Source organism: Pan paniscus, chromosome 11, assembly GCF_029289425.2.
Source record: "Pan paniscus chromosome 11, NHGRI_mPanPan1-v2.0_pri, whole genome shotgun sequence".
Taxonomy (NCBI): domain Eukaryota; kingdom Metazoa; phylum Chordata; class Mammalia; order Primates; family Hominidae; genus Pan; species Pan paniscus.
Genome location: NC_073260.2, coordinates 30,219,268 through 30,246,853, shown reverse-complemented (window position 1 = coordinate 30,246,853; position 27,586 = coordinate 30,219,268). Strand labels below are relative to the sequence as shown.

General features: G+C 45.6%; 2 protein-coding genes across 5 annotated transcripts in view; both read right to left on the bottom strand.

The window, feature by feature from the left end:
• FRRS1L (ferric chelate reductase 1 like) overlaps positions 1 to 6,363 on the bottom strand; it is a 36,904-nt gene extending 30,541 nt beyond the window's left edge. Inside the window, exon 1 of the mRNA XM_003810945.7 lies at positions 6,000 to 6,363. Within this exon, the coding sequence (XP_003810993.4) occupies positions 6,000 to 6,237 (238 nt within the window). The 5' untranslated portion in view covers positions 6,238 to 6,363. The remainder of the gene's footprint in view (positions 1 to 5,999) is intronic.
• Positions 6,364 to 11,038: 4,675 nt separating this feature from the next.
• The window catches only part of EPB41L4B (erythrocyte membrane protein band 4.1 like 4B), a 148,926-nt gene continuing 132,378 nt past the window's right edge, over positions 11,039 to 27,586 (bottom strand). For 3 of the 4 annotated variants that reach the window (XM_055117751.3, XM_055117748.2, XM_055117749.2), the window contains 4 exons: positions 24,540 to 24,656; positions 21,778 to 21,846; positions 15,594 to 15,739; positions 11,039 to 13,686 (listed from right to left, as the gene is read on the bottom strand). In XM_055117751.3, the coding sequence (XP_054973726.1) occupies positions 13,617 to 13,686; positions 15,594 to 15,739; positions 21,778 to 21,846; positions 24,540 to 24,656 (402 nt within the window). In that variant the 3' untranslated portion in view covers positions 11,039 to 13,616. The remainder of the gene's footprint in view (positions 13,687 to 15,593; positions 15,740 to 21,777; positions 21,847 to 24,539; positions 24,657 to 27,586) is intronic. The other variant, XM_055117752.3, reaches the window with a different exon arrangement.

Here is a 27,586-nt window from a genome sequence, read left to right as displayed (position 1 = left end):
TCAGCCTCCCGAGTAGCTGGGATTACAGGCACCCGCCATCATGCCCGGCTAATTTTTGTATTTTTGTAGAGACAGGTTTCCCCATGTTGGCCAGGTTGGTCTTGAACTCCTGACCTCAGGTGATCTGCCGCCTCGGATTCCCAACGTGCTGGGATTACAGGCCGCCTCACCCGGCCTGAAGCAGAAATCTAATTCTGTCATCCCACTGCTCCTGACACTACTCCCCAACATTCCATCTCCCCTACACCTACCTGTCCTCCTTAGTCTTGAGACATACGTGTTGAACCACCCAGACACAGCCAGCTTTTCCCTGTTCCCTTCGCTCTGTCCGTTCCCCCATTTTTCATCACTTAAATTGTTTTGGCTTGTTCCTTTCTCTCCATTTTCCATTTTGATGCTATTTTTTTCCCTCTGAAATTAGAACCTGAATGAGACTAAATTAATATTGGCTTGGGGTTTTTTTTAAAAAGGGTGTATCAATTCTTCTCCTTCCTTTTCTTTCCTTCTTCTGACATGGACTCTATAAGCTCTTTCAGTAAATTCTGTTTTGGAGAACAATTCGAGCCATTTTTTTCTCTCCCTCCTTTCCTCTCTATTATTTTATAATCCCTTCATTTATTCCTGAACCATGAAAGGTGCTTATTTTCTTGGTTGATTTTTTAGGTTCTCAATTGGGCTTTGTGGTTTCCATTCTTGTCTAATTCAAGAAACTATCTGTTCCTTTTTTGCAATCCCTTGAGCCTGTTTTACCACACTCTACTGGGTGGTTAATGGCTTCTGGTTTGCTATTTATTGCTTCTAATTAACGGCTTGGCTCACAGCCTTTAGGTATTAATTTAGTACTTGATTCCTTGAAGTTTAAGTTTTAATTGTCTGGCCACAACATTCAGTTTCATCTGAGAACTACTGCATCAGTCTCTTTCCGGACGGCCTCAATTTCTGTTCCTTCTCTTTTCAGGGTCGTATTATGAAGTAAAAGTATCGAGGGGTTTTATAAGGTGTAAAGTTCCACACAGAAGCAAACTCAGCCTTCATGGTGGCACTCCACTGCTTAGGAAACTGTAGTCCCTAACTGTCTACCATATCAGTTCCAAACTCTTCCTCTCAAGTTCACTCACAAAAATACCCAACTCTAGGCCAGACATGGTGGCTCACGCATGTAATTCCAGCACTTTGGGAGGCCAAGGCAGGCAGATCTCTTGAGGTCAGGAGTTCAAGATCAGCCCGGCCAACATGGTGGAACCCTGTCTCTACTAAAAATACAAAAATTAGCCAGGTGTGGTGGCGCACGCCTGTAATCCCAGCTACTTGGGAGGCTGAGGCATGAGTATCATTTGAACCTAGGAGGTGGAGGTTGCAGTGAGCTGAGATTGCACTACTGCACTCCAGCCTGGATGACAGAGCGAGATTCTGTCTCAAAAACAAAAACGAAAAACCAATTCTACCTGTCCAATCCATTTCCTAGTGCAAGTCAACAGGGACCCTCCATTCCAGATGGGCAGGACACCTTCTACCACTTTATCCGTTAAGTCCATCAACAAATCCACACAGTTCTCTGCTACTTTCTAGCTGTGTGACTTTAGCTAAAATATTCAAACTTTCTGTGGGTCAGTTTCTTTATCTCTACAGTAGCAATAATAGTAGTATTTAACTCACAGTGTTGCTATAAGGATTAACATTAATATGGACAAGGTACTTTAAAGCGGGGCCTGCTGCGTAGTAAGCACATACTAAGAGTTGCTCTAATTGGTATTATGATCAGGCTAGATTCATGAAGGATACAAAGATAAATTAGATGTAAATTGTTACCCTTAAAGGACTTCCAGATTAGTAGAGTGGTAAGTTATATATCCACACACCGTCCAAGGTAGATGGGGGAAGGATATAGGAAGATGACTAAACTTCTGCCCTTTGCCCCATGTTCTGTCCTTCTTTCTACCTCTCTAGCTCTTTCCCAAGAAAAATTGTGATCAGAACTCAATGGTCAGAAAATCCTTGATTGAGCCACATTTTACAAGTAGTCAGATGACTATGCCTTAAAGATAAGTGACCATAAATGATGTTCTGTCTTTTCCTTCTTAGGCAGGGTATGGCTCCAAGGGTCAGGCAGTTAACATCATCCATGTAGCTGGCTGGGTTAAGACTCAGGGTCTGCTTCTCAAACCTGGCCATCTTAGCAGCAGGGAGAAGCAAGCTTCATTTGGGACTTAACCCTTAGCCAACATCCAACTCAGTTTTGTTTGTTTTTCCCCAAAGAACCCTCAGAAGTGAGCATTTGCCCATAATCAAATGGTAATCTGTTTCACATTCTATCATTGCTCTGAATATATAGACTCTGGGTTAAGAACCTCAAGGGAAAGAAGTATGAGTGGTAGGATTCAAGCACTAAGATCCTATCTGAACTCCTGACCATAGACAGCAAAGAGGGTCACGGCAGACTGTGTGCTGTGGAAGAATATCTTCTGTGGGAGAAGGAGAAAATCAGGGAAGGCTTCCTGAAAGAGGTGACATTTGAGCTGAGACTGTAAGCATGAGTAGCATAGGCTTAGACAGTGGGACCCTCAAAGAATTCTGAACACTAGCATAACTTAAGTTTTTAAAAATGACCATGTTAGCGGGTGATCATTTTCTTGAGACAGCAAATTAGCCAGCATCCTGCCTCTGGATTTGAGGGTTTTGGGCAATCTGGATACTGGGGAAATAGTCTCTGGGTAGGGTAGGTAATGGTCAGTAGGCTCTCTCTCAGTTTCAGTGGATTTCCATTCCCACCTCCACTATTCAAATTCCTTTTTTTCTGATTTTTGAACTCAGTTTCATGGCTATTTGAGACATAAGAAGGGGGTACCCTGCACAGAGGGAACAAGTAGCCTAGTCACTAGAAATGGACAACCTCAAGTGTATTGATAGAATAAGTCAAAGGCATTACCGGCACTTCTTCACTTGCCACGTCCTCCAAGGTCAGTCAGGTTCCCTCCTTCCTTCTCCATTGAATCTGTCCTAGGAGAGTTCCACCCATAACCTCTCATCTCCTGAATCCATCGATAATTTTGAGCCTTCATGCTATCAGGCCACACCTTGGTAGGAAACAGGCTCTTTTCCTTTGCCTTCTGGGACACCCCTCTCTCCTGGTTCTTCTTCCCTCTCTCTGGCAACCCCTCCTCAGCCCCCGCTTTTAAGGCAATGTCACTGTTTATTTCTAAGCGTCTTGGGAAAGTCTCTATTCAGGACCCACAGGGATGAAGCCTAGGCCCAGGGTAATCTAGCAGAGGCACTGCCTCTGATAGCCCCACGCCACTTACATCCCAACTAGCACCCACCAGATGGTGGTAGAATCTGTATGCAAAGAGGAAGTGAAACTGTCAGAGAGAAGAGGGTAGGAGAAGAATGGAGAGTAAAAGCTCAGGGTGAGGGAAGGGGAGATATGGTTGTAAAAGGAAGTTGAGCAAGGGAGGACATTTCAGATAAAGCAGTTGAATATTCATTCAGGGAGCAGGTTGTTTTTTTTTTTTTTTTTGAGACCGAGTCTCACTCTGTTGTCCAGGATGGAGTGCAATGATACAATCTCAGCTCACTGAAACCTCCCCACCTCCTGGGTTCAAGCAATTCTCCTGCCTCAGCCTCCTGAGTAGCTGGGATTACAGGCGTGCACCACCACGCCCAGCTAATTTTGTATTTTTAGTAGAGACGGGGTTTCACCATGTTGGCCAGGCTGGTCTCGAACTCCTGACCTCCTGATCCACCCACCTCAGCCTCCCAAAGTGCTGGGATTACAGGCGTGAAGCACCACGCCCGGCCCCATCCCAGACTTTTGAGTGCAATGCCAACAGGTTAGAGGCAGGCTTCAGGAGGGTTAAACCAGTTTTATGTGCAGAATGGTGGGGGCACGAAGCAGACACACTAGGGATCGGTACAAAGCCCTGCTGCCTGCTATGTGATCACCTCACCTAAATGCCTTCCCTCTTCTGTGTCACTGAAGTCTTTCCTACTTCATGGCTTGACTCTATAAAAGCTGTCCTTGATGGCTGTGGCCCACCTGATGTCCACATTCATAAAACTTTCTGGACTATACAATGAACATATCATTCTCTCCGCAGAGAGACTCAAAGGACGTACAGAATCTGAGCTTATCCTTCATTTGTTAGATGCATGAGCCCAATCAGAATATAAGTTCTCACATACCACATTTAAGTCACCTGGCAGCACTAGGCTGTGTACAGTGTACAGATACATTAGATGCTTTCAGAAACAGACGGGCTTCGGAATATTTATTCTTTTCCAGAGTGACAGAGTCCGCCACATGGCTCTCCAGCTAGAAGACTACATTTCTTAGTCTCCCTTGAAGCTAGGTCATTGTAACTATGTTTTTGCCAAAGGAATGTGAACAGCAGTAATGTGGGCAGCCAGCCTAAAAGGTAACTACTTGCCCTGAACTTCTCTTTTTCTTTCCCTCAATCTTGAACAAGGACATGCAAGCAACCTGGCTTCTACTGTACCGATGAGGACAAAGCCTCAGGGGGATGGCAGAGCAACAAGATGGAAAGAACCCGGGTCCCTGAATGACCTTGCGGAACAGAGTCATCCCACCAGCCCCAGACCAACCAGACTCTTATCAGAGAGAAAAATAAACTACCTTATTTAAACCACTATATGTTAAAATCTCTAATTCAGCAGTTAAGCCTCTACTTAATACATTTCCCCAAATCCATTCTCTCCATCTTCTTTAATACAATAATTCTGATTTTTGAACTGGGCATATTATGTCTCAGCTAATAGGCTCTATTTTACATCCTCCTTTGTACCTATGTGCAACCATATGATTAAGTGGTGGCCAAAGAAGTATAAAAATTGTTATATGAAACTTCCGAGTAATCCCTTTATAGTCAGTGACCTTCTTCCTGCTTCATTTTTCCCACTGTCTAGAATGTGAACATAATGGCTGTAGCTCAAGCAGTTATTTTGAACCATGAAGTTACATGCTAAGAATTGTGAAGAAACAGAAGGGCAGGATCCAGAGACACTGGTGACCAAGGAGCCTCCAGACCAGTTCTGGATTACCTATTTCTAGGTTTCTTTCTGTAAGAGAGAAACTTCTATCTTGTTGAAGCTATTAATCTTTGCTTGTTGTATACAGCTGAACTTAATCCTAACAACAGACACATCCACTAACAGATATGAGCTCCTGGGACTCAACACTTCAAACCCCAGCTTGATTGTTGGATATCCCTCTTAGCAGAAGAAAAGGAAAGTCTGTACTTCCCAAAGTTGCTTAAAGAGGCCAGTTTCTATTCCTTCTGACCACCATCCGCTTGGCTTTTGTGCTCGTTGAAGCAGCTCTACAGGGAGGCCCTTGGCTGACAAACTCCCAGTCTGCGGGCCCAGCAGGCCACAACAATGGTGGCTTGCACTAGGGGACCATAACATATGTGGCGTCATAAAAGAGGAGGGATGGGAGTGGGGAGGCTGATGTGACCCAGCTCTGACGGGTCAGTGAGCAGGAACAGAATGCTACGAGGTGGGCGCTGGTCACTGCAAATTTAGGTCAATACCGACAGGGAGGAAATAAGGCAACCTCTCTCTTTAGGTTGGGGTTTTTCTGCTTCCCCCTAGCTGCCCTGGCCAGGTGGCGGCCTCCTCCCCTATAACCCAACCCCAGGCGGCAAAGGTGGAAGCCAGATCTAAGAACTGGGGGAGCTTAGACTCAGCACCCACCCCTATCCACAGCCTTGCAGAACTTGGATGACCCCTCCCTTTCTCAGCCTCACTCTCCCCATCTGTAAAGCGGGCGGCAGGCATTGACAGCTCTTTGGGCCTTTCCTCCAGGCCGGCGGAGGTCTGGGCACTGCGCTCCCCATCCTGGCCTCGCCTCTGCAAGAGCTGCCTCCACGGACATCTTTTCCGACCCCCTCCCCCTCCCTCGCCCCCTCTCCTCGTTCCCCCGATCCTCGGTCCCCCACCCCCGGTCTCCCCTCCCGCAACCCCTCGCCCTCCCGCAGCCTCACCCTCCTCCGACAGGTAGCGCAGGTCGTAGAACTCCCCCGCGAAGGTGCCGTAGGAGGAGTCGTGGCGCGGCACCGCCTCGTCGGCGCCCGTGTCCCCCCGCGCGCGTCCCCGGGGTCCCCGGCCCCCCGGGCCCGCACCGTCGTCCGCGGGGCTGGCTGCGCAGGCGGCGGGCCCCGTCAGTAGCAGCAGGAGCAGCGACGCCCAGACCCCCGGGTGCTGCCGGGGCGGCCGCGCCATCGCTGCGCACAGATCCCGCAGCCAGGCCGCTTGGGCCGCAGCGGGGGCGCCGCGGGCGCGGGCCGGGACTGAGCCTCCGCCGAGGCCACCAGCACGCGCCCGCGCAGCCGCGGAGCCTCCCGCACCCCGCCTCCCTGCCTCGGTCTGCGCATCCTCGCTCCAGCACCGCAGCCTCCCACTTCTTCTTGGAACCCCCTCCTCCCCGCACCGATCTCTCCTTCCTAGCAGCTTCCCTTCTACCGTCCTTCTTTCCATTCTCCCCATCTCCCCGACTTCCCTCCACGCAGGCAGATTTGGCCCTTCTAGCCCCTTGCTACTCCGGAGTGTGGTCCGCGGACCGGCAGCATCAGCATCACCTGGAAGCTTGTTAGCATCGCTGAGGCCCCACTCCAGACCCATGAAGCGGGATGCTCATTTCATCAAAATTCCCAGGAGATCCCAATGCACGTTCAATTTATGAAACGCTCCTCTAGAGAGTTTACCCTGGACACACCTGGTCAGTGCTGCCTCCTCAACCTTGTGCCGGCACTTTTTGGTTTACATAAAGCACTTGCTAGACCTATTATTTCTTGGATCATCACAGAAGGAACTTGAAATTGCAAGACCCCCACAATAGAGCTAGGTAAACTGAGGTGTTTAGAGACAGCGAAGACTGGATTCACCTGCTTCCTCTCCAGGCTCTTGCGGTGTGTAATCAACAGAGGCTGGCGCCAGTAGGTAACCTGTTCCCCTTCAAAACTAGGCTTCTGGTTTACTCTCTTTCCCTGCAGCAAGCACGCGCAGGCCTTGGAAGGCCCACACCATATCTGAGGGCCATGCTGAATTGTTGATTTTTCTCAAATCCATTCCTGCTGCTTGCAGTTCACTTTTGGCTATTTACTCAGCCATCCATTGATTCACACCAAGCATTTGCTTTATGGCAGGTCCCAGGGTTCTCTTTTGATGATGGTTGTTGGGGTGATATATTCGAATTGCTAAGCTGTTTTCCATCAGAGAGGCGGACGCAATTCCTTTCAGGCTGGTGTTGCAGAGCCAGCATTTTAACCTGCTTTTCCTATTTTATTATTTCATTTTATTGCATAAACAAAATAATTATGGAGGCAGAAAAACATAGAGGTCCCAAATGCCGACCTAGAAGTCAGACTGCCTGATCTCTCATGATTAGTCATTGACATGATGCAGTGAAGATTAGGGAAGATCATAGAGGTAAGGATCAATAGGGTTCAGTGCTGTAAGTGGCATGCACACATGTACACAATATTGTGAAATGTTAATATTCAAAAGGAAACTAGTGATCTTAACCCTTTATGGCTGATTGGCTGAGAGATAAGGGTAGTGCTGTTGAAATAGGGGAGACATGATAGGGGACTTAGAAGTCAGGTATTTTCTATTAGGTATCAGCTAACAGTGGGCTGTCCAACTGGAATTTAAACATGTTAATCCTGATGGCTGAATTGAGGTGTAATTCATGAAAACCTTGGGTTTCACTAGGTCCCCCAACATAGCAGTTGTCACAAAAAATAGATCAGATTATTTGAAAAAGGTAAGATGAACTATGATTACTTTAAAAACTCAAGAGAATTCTTCCCAAAAAGCATAGCTTGGCAATGCATAACATTCTAAAAAAGCTGATCCAACAGATTGAAAATCTGTTAAAGTGTAGTCCTTCAAAAAAAAAAAAAAACAAACAAACCTTAAACCTTTCTTAAAAATTAAAATTTCTTTATTTTCTTTTCTTCTCTTTCTGTTCACCAGGGAAGGTATGGTCAATTTAGAATGGACCAAAGTTTAGCCAAAAAAATAAAGCATTAGACTTTTGATTTCAGTGTAGATTCTCTGGTTTGGGAATACAAGCTTTTACCTCTTACTTTCCTTTTTATTCCCTTCATTTTGATTACTGAAATTAACAATAATGGTGCCCAAATAGAAGGCAAATGAAAACCAGGCCATTCTTCTCCGAGTAAATTAATCTGATATAAAAACACGTGGGCAGCTGGGCACCGTGGCTCACGCCTGTAACTCCAGCACTTTGGGAGGCCGAGGCGGGCGGATCACAAGGTCAGAAGATCGACACCATCCTGGCCAACACGGTGAAATCCCGTCTCTACTAAAAATACAAAAAATTAGCCCGGCATGGTGTCGGGCGCCTGAAGTCCCAGCTACTCGGGAGGCTAAGGCAGGAGAATGGCGTGAACCTGGGAGGCGGAGCTTGCAGTGAGCCGAGATCAGGCCACCGCACTCTAGCCTGGGCGACAGAGCGAGACTCCATCTCAAAAAACAAAACAAAACAAAACAAAAAAACCACCACGTGGGCTTTCTATATTGTTTTTATGGGGGTATTTGGGTATTTTGGGGACGGTTTGCAACTACAGCCTAAAATGAAGTTTGCAGGTAAACTGTGGATTTCAATTCTCTCTCTACTCATGTAGACTCACAGGGGGCCACAGATAGGCTTCAGGGGTGATATGAGGACCTTATGAAAGTGCTGGAATAATGTTGTGATGTATGGGTTTTTCTAGGGAGAAAACCCATAGCTTTTTTTTATGAATTATTTTTTCCATGTTCAACTTTTTTTAAAATTTACTTTAAGTTCTGGGATACATGTGCAAAATGTACAGGTTTGTTACATAGGTATACATGTGCCATGGTGGTTTGCTGTACCCATCAACCCGTCATCTAGGTTTTAAGCCTGCATGCGTTAGGTATTTGTCCTAATGCTCTCCCTCCCCTTGCCTCACCCCCCACAACATGCCTCGGTGTGTGATGTTCCCCTCCCTGTGTCCATGTGTTCTCACTGTTCAACTCCCACTTATGAGTGAGAACATGCAGTGTTTGGGAAAACCTATAGCTTTTATGGGTCACTCAAGCCTTATGCCTTTTCAGGGCCTAGCAACCTATTCGGCTCCTTCCATTTCATGAGATTCTCTCCCATCCACTCAAATTGCCTTTGGGGATTTTCTTTCTCTTCATGTTTTCTGACATGATTTAAGTCCTGGAAAGAGTGGAGGCAGACCTATTCCAACCTTAAGCACATGCTCCCCTCTTAGTTACATCCTAGGTTTGCAGAGACCCTCTGTTCCCCACCAATGTGACTCTACAGAACAGCTAAGAAATACTGTAGTTTCCTCTACTGTGCAAATTTTCTGGGGAGGAACTTTGCCTGAACATTCTGAGACCACTGGCTGTACAAGAGCTGGCCACTCAAACAAAAACTTAGAGATGAACCAGATTTAAATTCATTTTCATTTTAAAAAGAAAGACAGTACCTTTATTTTCTCTCCACCTCAAAGCAATTTCTCTGACACAACCTTTTTTGCGATTAAAAACTCCCACAAATCATTGCTGCATCTTGGTATCTGATGAGTAACCGATTTGCCCAGGCTTCTGACTGTCTAGTATATATAATTTTTCACTTTGGATTTTGTAATAAATAAAAGCTGTGATTGTGGCAGTTCCTTAGAAAGTTAAACATGGAGTTTCCATATGACCCAGCAATTCCAAGACAATTTAAAACAGATGTTCACGCAAAAACTTGTACACAAATGTTCATAACAACATTATTATTATTATTATTTTCTAAGATGGAGTTTCACTCTTGTTGCCCAGGCTGGAGTGCAATGGTGCAGTCTTGGCTCACTGCAACCTCTGCCTCCCGGGTTCAAGTGATTCTCCTGCCTCAGCCTCCCTAGTAGCTGGGATTACAGGCATGCACCACCATGCCCAGGTAATTTTGTATAGTAGAGATGGGGTTTCTCCATGTTGGTCAGGCTGGCCTCGAACTCCTGACCTCAGGTGATCCGCCCACCTCGATCTCCCAGTGCTGGGATTACAGGTGTGAACCACTGCACCCAGCCTAACAGTATTATTCATAATAGCCAAAAAGCAGAAGCAACCCAAATATCTATCAACTGACGCAACTGATGACTGGATAAGCCAAATATGGTATATCCATATAATAACACATTATTCAGCCATAAAAAGGAGTGCAGTTCTGATACATGCTACAACATGGATGAACCTTGAAAACACTATGTTAAGTGAAAGAAGCCAATCACAAAAGACTACATATTGTATGATTTTGTTCATATGAAATTTCCAGAATAAGCAAATCCATAGACGGAAAGTAGATTAGTCGTCGCCAGGTGATGCCAGGGGTCAGAATCAGTAGTGACTGCTAACAGATATGGGGTTTCCTTTTGGCATGATGTAAATGTTCTGGAATTAGATAGTGGTATTGTCTGCACAACATTGTGAATGCATTAGAAACCACTGAATTGTATGCTTTAAAATGGTTATAGTGATGAATTTTATTTGAGTTTTTAAAACTGTAATTTTTGAGATGGTGAAAGATAAATATGATACCAGAATATTCCTCTGCTATATTCCTGGGGAATATAAAATTCTGGGTGCATGCAAGTGGGATCTTCTGAATGCCCTAGGATCTCAAACTCTTCAAACATAGAATTTCCTATGCAGTTTACAATCCATAAAGCTGTGGGTTGCAGGTTTCCCAGACCCCTTGCAATAACCTTCCATGCCCACTGGGAATCTGCATCCTACAGTTTGGAGCCCTAGCTCTGGAATGACTATGTCAGTAAGCTGATTGTTTCCCCCGGACATAAGGTGTGTGTTGTGTGCCCATATGGTGCTGTTGTTTGGGTTTAAAATATATAAAAAATGTGAAACAATTGCGCCAATTCATTTTCATCCCTATGAATCCATCCAGCACAATTTCATCTTCTCAGTCACAATGCCAAGCACCCATCATTCACTTAAATAGGCAAATAACCAGGACAACTGCTGAAACCATGGAATCCTCTTATTTTACTGGTTAGAGGTGAGCTGCCAAAGGTACTGGGTTTCAAATACAGTAACAGCCAACTTGTTTGTGGTCAGACTTCCAGTGATGTCAACCTTCAGAAACTTCAACATCTGTGAACTCTGGGGGAAGCAGGGAAGAAGCAGGAAGCCCAGAGCCTCCTGGAAACACTGGCCAAAAAGCCCATGCATCCCTTCTTGGAAGCCAAGCAGATCTGACACATAGGAAATACTGGCTTTCCTGGCTTCCCCAAGAAACCTTCAGCTTTGCCCTGGAGGTTTCCATCAGCGAGCAGGAGGTGAAGAGCAGAAGCCTCAGAAAGCAGGTTAGAAGAGGAAGAGGGTGCTGGGTTGGCAAGAAGTGACAGCCCCATATTGTACGGGAACATATTTTGTATCATGTGCACAAGATAAAGAACAGCTAAAGCTGTTTTAAAAGTATAGCCGGGGGACATAGGGGTAAAAGGCCCCAAACGCTACAATTGCCCGGATAGCTCCACTGACAGAGCAGAGAGCAGTAAAAAACCATCAGTGAGAACAGCATAATATCCTATAAAAGGCCAAGCCAAGCCCTACACATATTGATAGCTCTTAATGATATCACTGCACTGTACCAAGGTATAAAAGGGGCTGATGTTTATAATCATGACCATGACTCATCAAGAAAAGGTTAAATACTCTCCAGTATACTCTGTTTACTAAGGCAGGGAAGTGCGTAATACATTTTAGAAAGATTTCCCTCAAAAAAAAAAATATTAAAATTTTAAAGATTCAGCACTTAAAGGGTTAATCCTCGGTTATCTGAATATTCACATACATTCCTCATTTTACAACAATACTAGTAAATGAGGCATTACCTTTTTTTGTAGTCATTAGTATCAAATTATTGGCACCATTCAGTTTTAAGGAGAGGGGCAGGAGAGCAAACTATACAATATAACATAAAAATACAGTTCTGATACAAATATATGAGATCAGTTCCTCTTAACAAGTGGTCATAAGAAATGAATGAACATTTTACACACAAGGAAATACAACTAGTAAATCATCACATGGAAAAGTGCTCAGCCTTGCTAGCAATTAATGAAATGAAACAACTCTTCAAGAACAACTATACATACCTATTAAACTAGCAAAAATAAATAAAAATGGCAAAACCCAATACTGGCAGAGCTATTGGTAAACAGAAATGCTTATACATTGCTGGTGGCATCATAAATTGTCGAGGGGATTCAAGCATTCAGAGGGGGTGGGGAGGCTAAACTAGATGACCTTTAAGGTCCTTCCAACCCAAAGATTGGATCTTTCTAGAAAGCAATCTGGCAATATAAAACAAGAGCTATAAAATACTTCATGCTCTTTGACCTTGTAATCCCTCTTTGGAGATATTCCTAAGGGAATAATCCAAAAGAAGGAGCAGTTTTTTTTTTTACAGACATTCATAGCAGCACTATTTATAAGAGTGAAAAATTAGATATAACTCAAATATCTAATAATGGGGTGAAGTGAGGTTACCCATGTTACATGGATATAAAGACATTTAAATTGGTGAGAGTAGAATCTGTGTTGACAAGAGGAGACAAGTGTTAGGCCGAGAAGTAAAACAAAGGAGAATGTACACAACGATCAAAGCTATGTAAAAATATGTGTGTATTCATTGAGAAAGCTAGGGAACTAATTTAGAGGGATATTTTGTGGTTAGGGGGTTGCTTTATTCCTGCAAAGTTGTTCAAGTGCATTAATAAAAATTTAAAAACACATTTCTTGAAACTATATAAAAAGAGCAAAATTTCTTCTGGTCAAGATTCTATCAATACGACATGAATCGATCAACTTTAGAAATAATTTTCTGAATCTTCTTGATATTGAATCATCTTAACCTTGTAAGGATTTTTAGACAATGTAAGCTATCATTTCCTACTTTGGGTTCAATGATAAATTCTGTTTATTCCAAATAATATCATATCCAAAGAGTTCACAAGTTAAATTATATTTCAGATTAAGCTGAAGTACCTTCAGTCATAGTGATATGTAACTTTCTTTTTTTAGTTCTTCTACTCACATCTGAATACAAATGAATGTTAAAGACTTTATAAGATCTGTGTATTTATCAGTGTAAATGAAAAACCAGCAATAAAGAATTATTCTTTCATTAAAAATGACTCTTTAACAAACAGTCAAAGCTCGGTGCAAGTTTCAATCATACAAAATCAAATGGTTGAAATTGATAGTAAAAGATCCTACATCATATTAACCCCTGTGGTTATTAACAGATACACACAGGTACTTCTGAAAAGGAATCCCATTTTCCCATCTTTCTTTTCCTAGACTTATCAAATCCTGTCTCAACTACATAGAGTAATAGAAAAACTCTAATGCTTAGGAGACATAAAATAACTTTTCCCATAAAAGTCAAGCCAGAAATTGGCTTCAACTAACCATGGAGACCTGGGCGAACAGAGCACACACTTGTATGCTGTGCTAGAGTGAGCACACAAAGCCCGAAGAAAGAAGACGGACAGAAGGCACCATGCCATCTTCCAGGTGACAAGGGGAGAATTTCACAGTTCGGTCATCAACAGTCTTTTCATCATCTTCTCTCTCTCCAGTTCCTGCCGGAGTGTCTCTGCACTAAAAAAAAGTATGTGACAAAATAGTGAGACAATCCCTCAAAAATTGCAGAAGCAGACAGCTTAAGTATCATCTCCCAGGTTCTTTCCTGATCTCAGTGTTGGACTTTCTTTTTTAGGCTCCTTGAGGACTACCTACATTTGCTAGCATTTCAGTGATCTGAAATTGGCTACTTACTGGTTTCTCAGTCCCACCATGCTGAGAGTTCCTGGCTGACTATATGTCATTCATCTCTAAACCTCCAGAGCCTTGCGCAGTATCTGGTGCATGGCAGCCACTCAGTAAAGTCTTTTTTTTTTTTTTTGAGATGGAGTCTCACTCTGTCACCCAGGCTGGAGTACAGTGGCGTGATCTTGGCTCACTGCAACCTCCACCTCCCAGGTTCAAGCGATTCTTCTGTCTCAGCCTCCAGCATAGCTGGGATTACAGGCACGTGCCACCATGCCAAGCTAATTTTTTGTATTTTAGTAGAGACGGGGTTTCACCGTGTTGCCCAGGCTGGTCTCGAACTCCTGAGCTCAGGCAATCCACCTGCCTCGGCCTCCCAAAGTGCTAGGATTACAGGCATGAGCCACCAAGCCCGGCCCTCAGTAAAGTCTTTTGAATGAAGATGTCCAGGGGTTAGATTTATTTAAATCATGCTTTAAATTGGTTTCATATGCATTTTCTCCCAGGCTTTCATTTGATGAATATCTGAGGGAATGTTGTAACAAATAATTAATTATATTTTAATGAATCAAATTGAATGAAGTAAAATTGGCTGTTTTGAGAAGTTGCCTCTGACTTTTTGGACCTCAGGTCCAGTTGCATATCTATGTAACCTGTCTCCACTGTTTAAACACACACACACACACACACACACACACACACACACACACACAGAGTAAATACACATCTTTTCATTGTTTTTAGTTAGAGATGGGGCCTTGCTATGTTGTCCAGGCTGGACTTGAACTCCTGAACTCCTGGCCTCAACTGATCCTCCCACCTCTGCCTCCTGAGTAGCTGGGATGACAGGCACGAGCCACCATGCCTGGCAAAATACACATCTTTAAAGGCACTAACCAAGTTTAATAATTTCATTCAGGGTAGAAAACAAAGTTTCTACTGTAGCCAACAAGGACCTACGCAGTCTGGCCTTAACCCACAACTTCATAGGCCTCCTCTATTGTCATTCACTCTGCTCTGGCCACACTGGCCCCTTAAACTTCCTTAACCATGTCAGGCACATGCTTCCTCAGGAGCCTTAGCACTGGCTGGTTGCTCTGCGCAGTACTCCTCCCAGGTATCTGCAGCTTTCTCTACAGCCCTTTTCAGGGCTCTGCTTAAATGCCACCTCATTGAGGCCATCCCAGAATACCTTATTGCCATTCACAATTTCATTTACCTCCCTATCCCTTGTCAATATCACACACACACACACACACACACACACACACTCATTTGTTGTCTATCTCCTCTAACAGCCTACCCTTGTAAACATTTTTTTTTTTTTTTTTTTTGAGGCAAAGTGTCACTCTGTTGCCCAGGCTGGAGTGCAGTGGTGCAATCTCAGCTCACTGAAACCTCCACCTCCTAGGTTCAAGTGATTCTCCTGCCTCAGCCTCCCAAGTAGCTGGAATTACAGGTGTGCACCACCACGCCTGGCTAATTTTAGTAGAGATGGGGTTTCGCCATGTTAGCCAGGCTTGTCTTGAACTCCTGACTTCAAGGGATCCTCCCTTGTGCTGGGATTACAGATGAGAGCCACCGCACCTGGCCCCTTTATAGACATTTCAATAAATGCTTACAGAATAAATGAAAGAATGTAGGAAAAGGCTGTAGGTGTCACAAACACGACGAACCTAGAGTCTCCCTGGTTTCCCCGTCACCAGAATTACCTGTCGGAACCTGCTGACCTGACTTACCTGGCTGCCAGAGAAACAGGTTTCCGGGTGGTGTAAATGGTCTGCACTGTGGAGATGGTCTCTGTCAAAGGCCTCAGGGTCGCTGCTGGGATCAGCGGGGAAGTCGGGCCAGGACAGCACTGTAATTTACTGTCTCTGAAGTCTGCCTGGAGAAGAAACAGGAAAGAGGAGATCAATCTCAATTTGGGTTCCATTTTCACACTGTCAGTTGCTCCCTAAGCCTTACTCTACAGTTCCTGTTCCTTTTCACTACCAGCTAAAATCGATTGTCATTTTAAGTGATTTTACTTTGTGCCAGACACCATGCTAAGTACTTGACACATATTAACTCTTGACAACCCTTTAAGGTAGCGATTATATTTCCTCACATCTTAGGCACCATCAGTTGTAAGATGCACCATTTTTGCATTTGCCAATCAGAAAGAAACATGTAGCCATTTAAACTTTGTCATGCCCACTATCAAACTTTGTCATGCCCAGTAGTAAACATTCTGATATCGGGACATGTTAAAAGGTGAAAAAAAATGTATATTTTAAAACTGATTTTATGGGGGAAAGTGAGGCTCAGAGAGGTTAAGTAATCTGCCCAAGGTCACACAGTAAGTGTTAAGAACAGTATTGAGAACCAGGGCTAGCTGACACCATAACTGGGGTTTTTCATTACTGTAGCAGTGGTTCCCAAAATATGGGCCCCAGACTAGCAGCATCAGCATTATCTTAAAACTTGGTAAAAATGCAAATTCTCAGGCCTCACCCAAGACCACTGGGACCCAAGAATGCCTGGGGATGAAGTCCAACAATACGTGTTTCAACAAGACCTCCAGGTGATTCTTCTGGAGGAATTACAATAAAGCTTCAGAACTACTGGTCTAGAGTATACTGTCTCATTTGGAGAGGATAATATATTCTTGTCATTTTCATTATATAGCAAACTATTCTGTTTACTTTTATATAGAAAGCTTAGAAGATATATAAAAGTAGATCAGGCCGGGCACGGTGGCTCACACCTGTAATCCCAACACTTTGGGAGGTCGAGGTGGGTGGATCACCTGAGGTCAGGAGCTCAAGACCAGCCTGGCCAACATGGCAAAACCCCATCTCTACTAAAAATACAAAAAATCAGCCGGGCATGCTGGTGCACGCCTGTAATCCCAGCTACTCAGGAGGCTGAGGCAGGAGAATCGCTTGAACCTGGGGGCGGAGTTTGCAGTGAGCCGAGGTTGCGCCACTGCACTCCAGCCTGGGCACAGAGCGAGACTCTGTCTCAAAAAAAAAAAAAGTAGATCAATGAAGAAATTCCATAATTCCTTACTGTTGTCATCAGTATATTTCCTCACAGGTTCTCTCTCTCTTCCTCTCTTTCTCTCTCTCTTTCTTTCTTTCGACAGAGTCTCACTCTGTTGCCCAGGCTGGAGTGCAGTGGCACAATGAGAGCTCGCTGCAGCCTCAACCTCCTGGGCTCAGGTGATCCTTCTGCCGAAGATTCTCAAGTAGCTGTCACTACAGGTGCGTGCCATGCCTGGATAATTTTTTTAATCTTTCGTGGAAACGCAGTCTCACTATGTTGCCCAGGCTGGTCTCAAACTCCTGGTTTCAAGTGATCCTCCCACTTTAGCCTCCCAAAGTGCTGGGATTATAGGTGTGAGCCACCATCCTTGGCCATCATAGTATTTTTTCAATGCATAGTTTTTGTTTGTTTTATATTTTTGATAATACCAGCTATATATTTTATAACTAGATTTTTCATGCTAGTTCTTGGCCCTGACCTTGGAGAAACTTATTACATGAGTTTCTAAAGAAGACACTCTGATCATCAAATGAGCAGTATCTTTTTTTTTTTTTGAGTTGGAGTTTTGCTCTGTTGCCCAGGCTGGAGGCCACAATCTTAGCTCACTGCAATGTCTGCCTCCCAGGTTCAAGTGTTTCTCCTGCCTCAGCCTCCTGAGTAGCTGGGGTTACAGGTGCCTGCCACCGCACTCGGCTAATTTTTGTATTAGTAAGTGTAAGTGTTAAGAACAGTATTCAGAACAAGGGCTAGCTGACACCATAACTGGGTTTTTTTTTTAGTAGAGACGGGGTTTCACCATGTTGGCCAGGCTGGTCTCGAACTCCTGATCTCAGGTAATCCACCTACCGTGGCCTCCCAAAGTGCTGGGATTACAGGCATGAGCTACTGCACCCAGCCTTTGATGCCATTTTTTATTCTTTCTGAAAAAAGAGGCAAATTTGCACCGATGGTGCAAAGGTGATAGTAAGTAAATGGGGCAGGGCCTTGGCATGAATTGAGGTAGTGGCACCAAACTTTACTAGTAGCCGTTGTGTACTTGATTGCCATATACTTCAAGTAAAAAAATAAAAAAAATTAAAAAAAGCCAGTTTCACTAAAGAATGACCTTGAAGAAGCAGTAAAAATTACATTATTAAATCTCAACCCTAAGTATCTGTTTTTTTAATATTTGTTGAATGAGGAAATGAATGAGTGAATGAATGAACAAGCTTCCACTGGAACAAAGCAGGTAACAGAAGGACAGAGCCAGGTTAGAAAGAAGCATGCGGAGCAGAAATCTGGCCAGAGCCAGGCAGGGCTCCCCACCCTAGATGGACCAACATACTCGGCTGAGTATCAGCAGAGACCCAGTTAATACACCTGAATACAAAGTAGAAACTGGTTTGGGGATCAAGCAAGAGCCCAGCTGTTGAAACCCAGCTCCATCAATGCTAGATCGACTGCCAGACCAACTTTGTGCAGAGCTTCCCAGCGCTGCTAAACAACCCCTGTCACTGTTGCCAGGATAGGTCTGGAGGCCTGTGGAGAGGCCAAACCTGCAGAAAGTTCAAGTGTCATTGATCTTGGCAGGAAGGAGATGAGAACACTACACACAGGGGTGAGAAAATTGAGAAGCTGAAGCCTGTGAGCTTGGCTTCTGTTACCATCCACCTGTCACTGCCTCCCTAGTCATTGTTTCCAGTCTAGTCCACTCTCTTGAGTTACAGACTTGGATTTCCAACTGCCCATTCATTGTGTCCACCCAGATGTTTCAAAGGCATTTCTAATCCATCATGGCCAAAGGCAAACTCATCTCTCCCAACCAAGTCTTTTTCCAAGTTTCCTTATCTCAGTGAATGGACCCACTGTCCATCCACATTCTGCAAATCAGAAATCTGGGAACCATTTCTGACCCTCTCTCTGCCTCATCTAATCCTGAATCTTACCAGCCTCCTAAATATCTTCCCTATCTGTGCGCTTCTGTCCACCTCCACCAGCAAAACCACTGTGGGTCAAGCTCTCTGCTCTCTCTCCCTTAAGCCACTGTCCTGCGTTTCCAGGCTACTGTCCTGAATCCACTCTGCCTGGATGCCACTGTCCTCCTACTGTGATCACAGGGATCCCTTCCAAGTGCATCTGCCCTGTCAGTGCCCTGCTCAAAGTCCCTCAAAGATTTCCTGTTGCTCGTAGGATGGAGATCAGAATCCCTACTGTGGCCTACAAGGCCAACATGGTTGTGCCCCTCCAGTTTTATCACCACCTACATCCCCTTCCTCCTCTCTCACCCAGCCCTGCTTGCTTTCCGCATCCCAGTCCCACTGGCCTGTTTTTCAGTCCCTTGAATGTGTGATGACCCCGCCCGCCCTGGGGGTCTGGCTCATGCTGTTTCCTCTGCTGCTCCAGCTGTCTTCGAGCCACTCTTGCTCAGTTCTTAAAAGTCCCAGCGTGGTTTCTGCCATTGGCTTCCTGCTCCATCTTGGCCCCCAGCTTTCGGGAAGGGCTTCCCTGAGTGTCTCACAGCACTGCCAAGGCTGGGCAGAAGGCCAGAGTGCCCCACTACGGCCAACCAAGGGAGGTGGAGCCGGAGCTTCCAGCTGGGGAGCTGTGTCCAGCAAGACTGCAGGGAGCCAGGATGAGTGTCAGGGAAAGAGCATCTAACATCCTGGCAGAGCCCCGTGTCTCTGCCCTCTCATTCTTAAAAGGCAGATGCTGGAAGCAGCTCATGACCCTAGAAATGGACTGTTCTAGGAACCTGTTTTTCCCTCCGCCTGCCCTGCTGGACACCTTCCCACCTCTGCACATCCTCTGAAACTTGAATCAGCCACTGCTCTCTCCCTCCCTGTGTGGCTGAAGCCATGTTGGGTAGTGGCCATCATCCATCTCATAAGACTGCACTTAGAGCTACCCTTAGCCACCCACAGCCCACCTCACAGATCCTCCAGATGGCACAAAAACCCTTCGGAAGGAGCTTCAGGGATCATAGAAATTGCAAGCTCTGGTTCCCGGGAGGAGGACAGAGTGAGAGGAAGGAGGTGTGGACCCCAGATTCCTCACTTCTGCTCCATCTAATTGCTCATTATACAGTGAGCTTCTGCAGAAGCTTTCATTTAAAGAATGAGTTGAGCCCTGAAAAGAAGCATGAACATTACCAAACTCTCTCATTTTGCAGATGAGGAAACTACAGCATTTAAACATTTGGCAGAATTTTTTAAAAAATCAAGACAGGGTCTCGCTCTGTTGCCCAGGCTGGAATCCAGTGGTGCAGTCATAGATCACTGCAGCGTCAGCCTCCTGGGCTCCAGAGATCCTCCCACCTCAGCCTCCTGGGTAACTGGGACTACAGGCAGCTAATTTATTATTATTATTATTTTGTAGGGACGGGGTCTCTCTATGTTGCCCAGGTTGATCTCGAACTCCTGGCCTCAAGCGATCTTCCCACCTCAGCCTCCTAAAGTGCTGGGATTACAGGCATGAGCCACTGTGCCTAGCCTTGGCAGAATAAATAAGCTGCCCAGTGACACCCAGAGAGGTGGTGACAAGAAGTCTGTTGTCAGGGCGACTGGTTCTTGTTCATCACACCACCCTGCCTCTCCAGCCTTGAGAAACAACAATCATAACTGACAGGTGTGGGATGTTTTGTGGTTGGTAAAACACTTTCAAATTCTTGGTCCCTTTTGATCCTTGCCCCAACAGGATATGAGGAGGATATTCTTACTACTACTTTCACCTTAAGTAAGAAGAGGGGGCAGGCATGGTGGCTCATGCCTGTAATCCCAGCACATTGGGAGGCCAAGGTATGAGGATCACTTGAGCCCAGGAGTTCGAGACCAGCCTAGGCAACACAGTGAGACCTCATCTCTAAAAGCGAAAAAGAAAAAGCTGCTGGTGGTCAGGGTAGTAAAGTGACCTACCTAAGACCACACCATTATCAAGATCCAACCCAAAAGAATTGAAAACAGGTGTTCAAACAGATACATGTACACACAAATGCATAGCAGCACTATTCACAATAGCCAAAAGATGAAAACAATCCCAAAACCCCCAATAAATGAGTGGATAAACAAATTGCAGTATATAGATACAATGGAATAATATTCCATCATAAAAAGAAATGAGGCTGGGCATGGTGGCTCACGCCTGTAATCCCAACACTTTGGGAGGCTGAGGCAGGTGGATCACCTGAGGTCAGGAGTTTGAGACCAGCCTGGCGAACGTAATGAAACCCCACCTCTACTAAAAATACAAAAATTAGCCAGGCGTGGTGGCAAGCAGCTGTAATCCTAGCTACTCAGGAGGCCGACGCAGGAGAAACACTTGAACCTGGGAGGTGGAGGTTGAAGTGAGCCGAGATCGTGCCACTGCACTCCAGCCTTGGCAATAGAACAGATCTCAATCCGTCTCAAAAACAAACAAACAAACAAAAAAAGAAATGAAGTATTGATACATGCGTGGATGAACCTCAAATACATTATGCTAAGTGAAAGAGGCCAGTCACAAAAGGTCACATATGATACAATTGATTTATATGAGATATCCAGACTAGGTAAATCCATAGACACAGAATGCAGACTGGTGGTTGCCAGCAGGTAGGAACAAAGGGAAAATGAGGAGGAACTGCTTAATGGGTGTGAGGTTTTTGGAGGACGCAATAAAACTGTATTGGAACTGATAGAAGTGGTCACTGCACAACACTGTGAATGTACTGTCACTGAATTGTCACTTTAAAATGGTTAATTTTATGTCAATGTCACATCAGTAAAATAGAGGCAGACTGCAAATCCAAGTTTCTTCCCGACCTCACAGAGTTCAACGGTGATCAAAAGAAGCGGTTGACCTTGCTGTCTGGCATCCCGCAGAAAAGCACACCGCATGGCAACAAGGGTTTAAAATGCACATCTGTTTTCTGGATCTACTTACAGTAAACTGTGGCCCTGCGGTGAAAGTATCAGGAAACGGGTTCATTGTATCAACCGGGAACGTTTTTATCTTCAAAAGAGAGAAAGACAAGGGGGTTACCTTCAGATTAGAAAACAAAGTTTTGCAATCTTTGGCAGAGCACCTTTAAAATGGAACCGAAGGATTCAGGGGTGCCCCCGCAGAGCCTTCATCACTCGTGTAAGGGCACATACAAAGGGTCCCTCAGGAGTGTGAGCTGGTGGTTGTATCTGTGCCTGGAGTTGGACTGCAGGACGGGCCTCAGCAGGGATGACAGCCTGGAGTCTCGTGTTCCTAGAGCGCCCCCACACTTGCCTCCCCCTGGAGCTGCCTTCAGCGGGATCTGCTTGGCCTTCCAGGCCTGACTCATAAAAAGCCACAATCAAGGTGGATAAATGAGGGAGTCAGAGCTGCCTGAGGTGGCTTCTGATGACTTCTCCATAGCTGTGGGAATGGCCTAGAGGCTGCTGAGAGGTCACATCCTGGGACACGGTCTCTCACAGCAGGCAGGGTACAAGGAGGCTGGGCTAATTAAGCTAGAAAGTATTCCCTGTCTAATCACTTCAGTTACTGGACTCCCTGTATGCTTTGGCCAGTAGAGGGAGACCTCAGGGAAACCCGTGGAAGCATGGGAGAATCCTGCCCCCACGGCCTTTGGGAACAGATGGCTTGATGCACAAAGATGCCCAGTGCTGGGAGTACCTGTAGTACTGAGCTAGTCTGAAAAAGGCCAGATGAACAGCTGATCAGGTAGTGGTGGTGAAAAAGACTCTTGACTTCCATGTCTTTCTCTTTGGTCATTTTGTCTTTGGCCTCCTGGAGGCCTTGGGAAATGGGAGGGCTTATTTTTTCAAGCTGGCCTAGGGTATGTCATCAGGCCCAGGAACCAGATGACTCTGACACCAGCTTTGTGCACAGTTCCTGGGGGACAGAAACTGTCTGCACACCTGCTGGTGAATGCATACCATAGCACCCACCAGCAGAGGGCTGCAGGCAAGACACCAAGGCCACCACTGCCCAGGGGCAGCCGGCTTTGTGTGTCTCGAGGTCTTGCCTGTGGACACTGGGATAGCTACTCGATGCTCTTCAGTGGCTCCAATGGGAGGGTGAGGCAGGGATGAGTAAGAACACATTAGCTCAGACCCAAATCAGCCAAGCTTTCCCAAATGGGTAAAGCAAGTCTCCCCGATGTGGGGATGACAATATCCTTGCCACGTGTACTGAGATGTCCAGCCCAAGCCTGCTCCCCTTCCCCCAAATTTCTTTGGTCTCTTTACACATCTCAAAATTGCCAGAATAGGCCTGAAATTGCCTTTTTGACTCAGGTGAGAGAAGGACCCTTGGGGTGAAGTCTTGGGGTACATTCTCCTCTTGTTGCCTATTGAGTCAGCATGGTGCTCTGAGACCAATACCCTAGCAGAAAGTAACAGACAGATAAGACTCTCAGATCATCATGAAGCAGCAAGGGAAAGTGGTTTATTTATTTATTTTTTGAGACGGAGTCTCACTCTGTCGCCCAGGCTGGAGTGCAGTGGCGCAATCTCAGCTCACTGCAACCTCCGTCCCCCAGGTTCAAATGATTCTCTTGCCTCAGCCTTCTGAGTAGCTGGGATTACAGGCACGTGCCACGATGCCCAGCTAACTTTTGTATTTTTAATAGAGTTGGGGTTTTACATGTTGGCCAGGCTGGACTCAAACTCCTGACCTCAGGTGATCTGCCTGCCTCAGCCTCCCAAAGTGCTGGGATTACAGGCGTGAGCCACTGTGCCCTGCCAGAAAGTGGTTTATTATTGCTATGAAAGAAAGGTGAAAGTTAGCAATCTCAAAGAATTATTTTATACCTGCTGTAAATTAGAAAAATAGATTTCAACAATTACACTCTGTGTTGCTAAGGCTGTGGAGAAAAGCAAAGTCACTCTCTTCTGATGGCACTATCTGTTAGCACAACCACTTTAGAAAGGGGGCAAAAGCCAAAGTCACCATGTTTAATCCAGCAGGGTATAGCCTAAGAAAATAAAATTCCTGATGCAAAAAGCTATATGTGTTCTCCCGAATAATGACAAACTGGGAACAAAGCGCACATCCTGTAGTAAAGAATGTGTTAGATAAATGGTAGACCATTCACTTGATGAAATACAAATAGTCATATAATGTGGTAACAAGAACAAGATAGAAACAACATAGCAGCATTAAGTGAAAAGAGGAAAACAGGAGAGAATATGGTTACTATGATTTAACTATGTAAAATTATGAATGATATGAATAAATAGAAGGAAATATGTAAAAATGACAAAAAATCATGCTAAATTGGGATGACAGGTAATTTTGTTCACATTGTCAGGTAGCACTCCTATTACATCATTAGCTTGATAAATAGCAGAAGAAGACAAGTTTAAAGAAGTTTTATTTTCAATAGAAATGCAACATAAGAGTCCATCTGGTGAGTACCAAAGCATATATTTCTCTCTGGGGAAAGCATCTATGCTCATCAAAATTCTAGGAAAACAAACTCTTCTTGATTCTTGAGACCTAGAGGTGAAGGGGGCTCCATAGCTGCATGTTCCAAACTGACCAGGGCCAGCTGGACTCCAAATCCTCCATCCATCTGGAGTGAGGGCACCTGTCGATGGGCTCTGCCCGAGATCTGGGGCTTCTGCACGCCCACCCAGGCTTCCACCTCGCCTGGTGGCTCCTGCCCACCTCACCTCTCCTGGCCAGGCCCCTCTCCCTGCCAGGGTACCTACCAGCCTCGTTTTGATTGGAGGGTACATGCAAACTCCAGTGGTCTCTTCCTTCATGGGGAGAGAGAGTGGAGGAGAACAGCGAGAGTGGGCACAGTGGGGGTTGCTGGCGGGCTCTGCCTGCTCACGAGGAGAGGAGAGAAGGGGAGGAGGAGGTGGCAAGAGAAGGGGAGGAGGAAGAGGAGATAGGGGAAGGGAAAGGAGAGAAAGACAGCACAGTGCAAGACAGATCTGGCAACTCCAGACTGTTCTCAAGCCAGCCTCACCCACAGCCTACTTCCAGGCTCTGGCCAACTGGCTTCTGGTCCCACCCCCCACCCTCTCTCTCAGCCTTCTTTTCTCCTTTCTGTCTTTCATCTGTTGTCTCCATCATCTGAGCAGACGACACACCAAGACCCCATTCCCAGGCCTGGTAGGTAGAGGCTATCTCCTGTGCCAACTGCACAGGACAGGTAGTGGCTTCTTGGCACGCGGTTGAGGGTTCTGAAGCATTACCCAGGCCAAGCCAGAAAGATAGCCAGGATGACTTAGTGATGTGAGCCATGGAGGAAATGAGGAGTGGCCACACACTTGAAGCATTTGCCTTCCATGCTCAGTGCCCTCCTGCACTCTGCTGAACAAGGGCACACACTGGGGTATGTCAGTGAGTGGATATCAACAGAGGGCACCAGGAAAGAAATATATCATGGGGAGAAACATATCGTTTAATTTCCTTTTTTTTTTTTGAGACTCGCTCTGTCACCCAGGTTGGAGTGCAGTGTCATGATCTCAGCTCACTGCAACCTTTGCCTCTCAGGTTCAAGTGATTCTCCTGCCTCAGCCCCCAAAGTAGCTGGGACTACAGGTATGCACCACCATGCCCAGCTAATTTTGTAATTTTAATGGAGATGGGGTTTCACCATGTTGGCCAGGCTGGTCTCAAACTCCTGACCTCAAGTGATCCACCCGCCTCGGCCTCCCAAAGTGTTGGGATTACAAGTGTGAGCTGCTATGCCATATTTTTTAAGAGACAGGGTCTTGCTCTGTCACCCAGGCTGGAGTGCAGTCGTGTGATCACAGCTCATGGCAGCCTTAAAATCCTGGGCTCAAGCGATCCTCCTGCCTCAGCCTCCTGAGTAGCTGGGACTACAGATATGTGCCACCATGCCTGGCTAATATTTTAATTTTTCTTTTTTATAGAGGCGAGGTCCCACTATGTTGCCCAGGCTGGTCTTGAACTCCCAGCCTCAAGAGATTCCCCACCTCCTCGGCCTCCCAAAATACTGGGATTACAGGCATGATCCATTGTGCCCAGCTGTAACATATAGTTGAGGATTTCATATGTCTTGGCTCTTTGTTATCTGTGTTCAGAAAACAAACTGACCCTGACCCATGACGAGATGCATGGGCCCAGCCGTGGCATCTCGTTTGACACTGGGACACCCTGCTACTTAGCTGGAAAATACCAAACATTGTGAAAAAAGTGCCACATCCTTTGGGATACGCAGGGTTCTCCACCTTATCCTTGAATAGCACCATGCGCCCAGCAGAGGTCCAACAGCTTGTACTGGTGAGGATGAGGTTGGAGGACAGAGGATGCTTGATGTTAGGAGAGGGAACCACGGACAGGGTTATTTTGGGTTTCAGGGAGGGACCATTTGCTCCAGAGAACAAATATACACGTCTTTTATCTCAAGAGAGTTTCCTTAAATAGTTGATATCATCCTGCTGTGAAGAATAAAACACAGCCCCTGGGTAAGTTTCATAGAAAAATGATCAAGAAAATTGCCAGCCTCTTTTCCGTCTCCAAAGTGATCTATCTCTGTCCTCTTTACAATTGTGCAGTCCTGGACAATTTCCAAAGGGCTTTTTACAACTATTATCTCACAATGGTCTTCACGATGGCCTGTTTTACTATTCAAATTTGGGAGATGTAGAAATTGCATTTGCAAAGTCTAAGTCCGTGGTTCATTTTGTTGACTGTTTCTAAATCTAGTTTTTAGTCAAGTGAATCCATCTGAGTCACCTGCAGTTAACTTTTACCAGACTACTTAAAACCCTCCTGCTGCTCTCTATGGACCTCAGGGTATATCCTGCGGAAATATGTCTCCCCGCTACCCTCAGGAACAGTTCCCACTACTGCCCCAGGGCATCCATACTCCAACCAGAAACAACTACAACAGGGGACCCAGGCCACTGGGTCTTTTCTTCTCTGATGATAGCAGGCACGCAATGGGTATTTTTTGAAGAAAATAAAAGCTGGCACAAATGACCAAGAAACATGGCCACACTGCCTAGAAGCCAAAATGTGTCCTGGCCACCAACTGAAGAACATAATGAGCGCCTTAAGGGATGGCCCAGCATTTGACTTTCATGGTAAAGAAGTGTTGATCCACCACACAAGCCTTTCTGACCTTTCTAAATATACATCTGATTGGATTAAAACAAAAGAACATCCTGGGGCTCCCACGCTCCAGACTGTTGTTAAGTGAGAAGGAAATAAGATAACACATGGAATCAAAGGCTATTTTGAAATACCACTTAATTTTTTTCTCCTAGTATTTCCTTTCTTCCTTGGGTCTTTTCTGCAGGCAAGCAGCTACATTCTTCTGTACGTGCTTGGCTTTTGAGTTCAAAATCTGACTCTCGGGGAAACAGAAAGATTCTCGGCATAGATACATGATGATGAAAATGTGTAAGGCTTCTTCATCATCCAGATAGGAAAAGAGATGGCTAGTTTGACCACTGGAGAGAAAAGTCAGAGGGAAAGGGAGGAGGAGTAGACTTTAGTGAGTACCGAGCAAAGGGGCCCTGTGCAACTTTCTCCAGACACTGAGGCTGGGAAGCAGGGACTGAAGAGCAGCAAGAACCAGCCCTGCCAACCCCCTCAGGTAGAGCTGAGGAGATGGCAGGCCCCAGGACAGGATGGCCTCCGAACAGAATGTTGTCCAACAGGTAGAGAGTCACACATCCTGGCAGGAGAGTGATCTCCACCCACCCAAAACAGCCACGAAAGAACCAAAGAGAGGCCTAGATGTATCAGTGAACAGATGACATCATGGACTAAATAG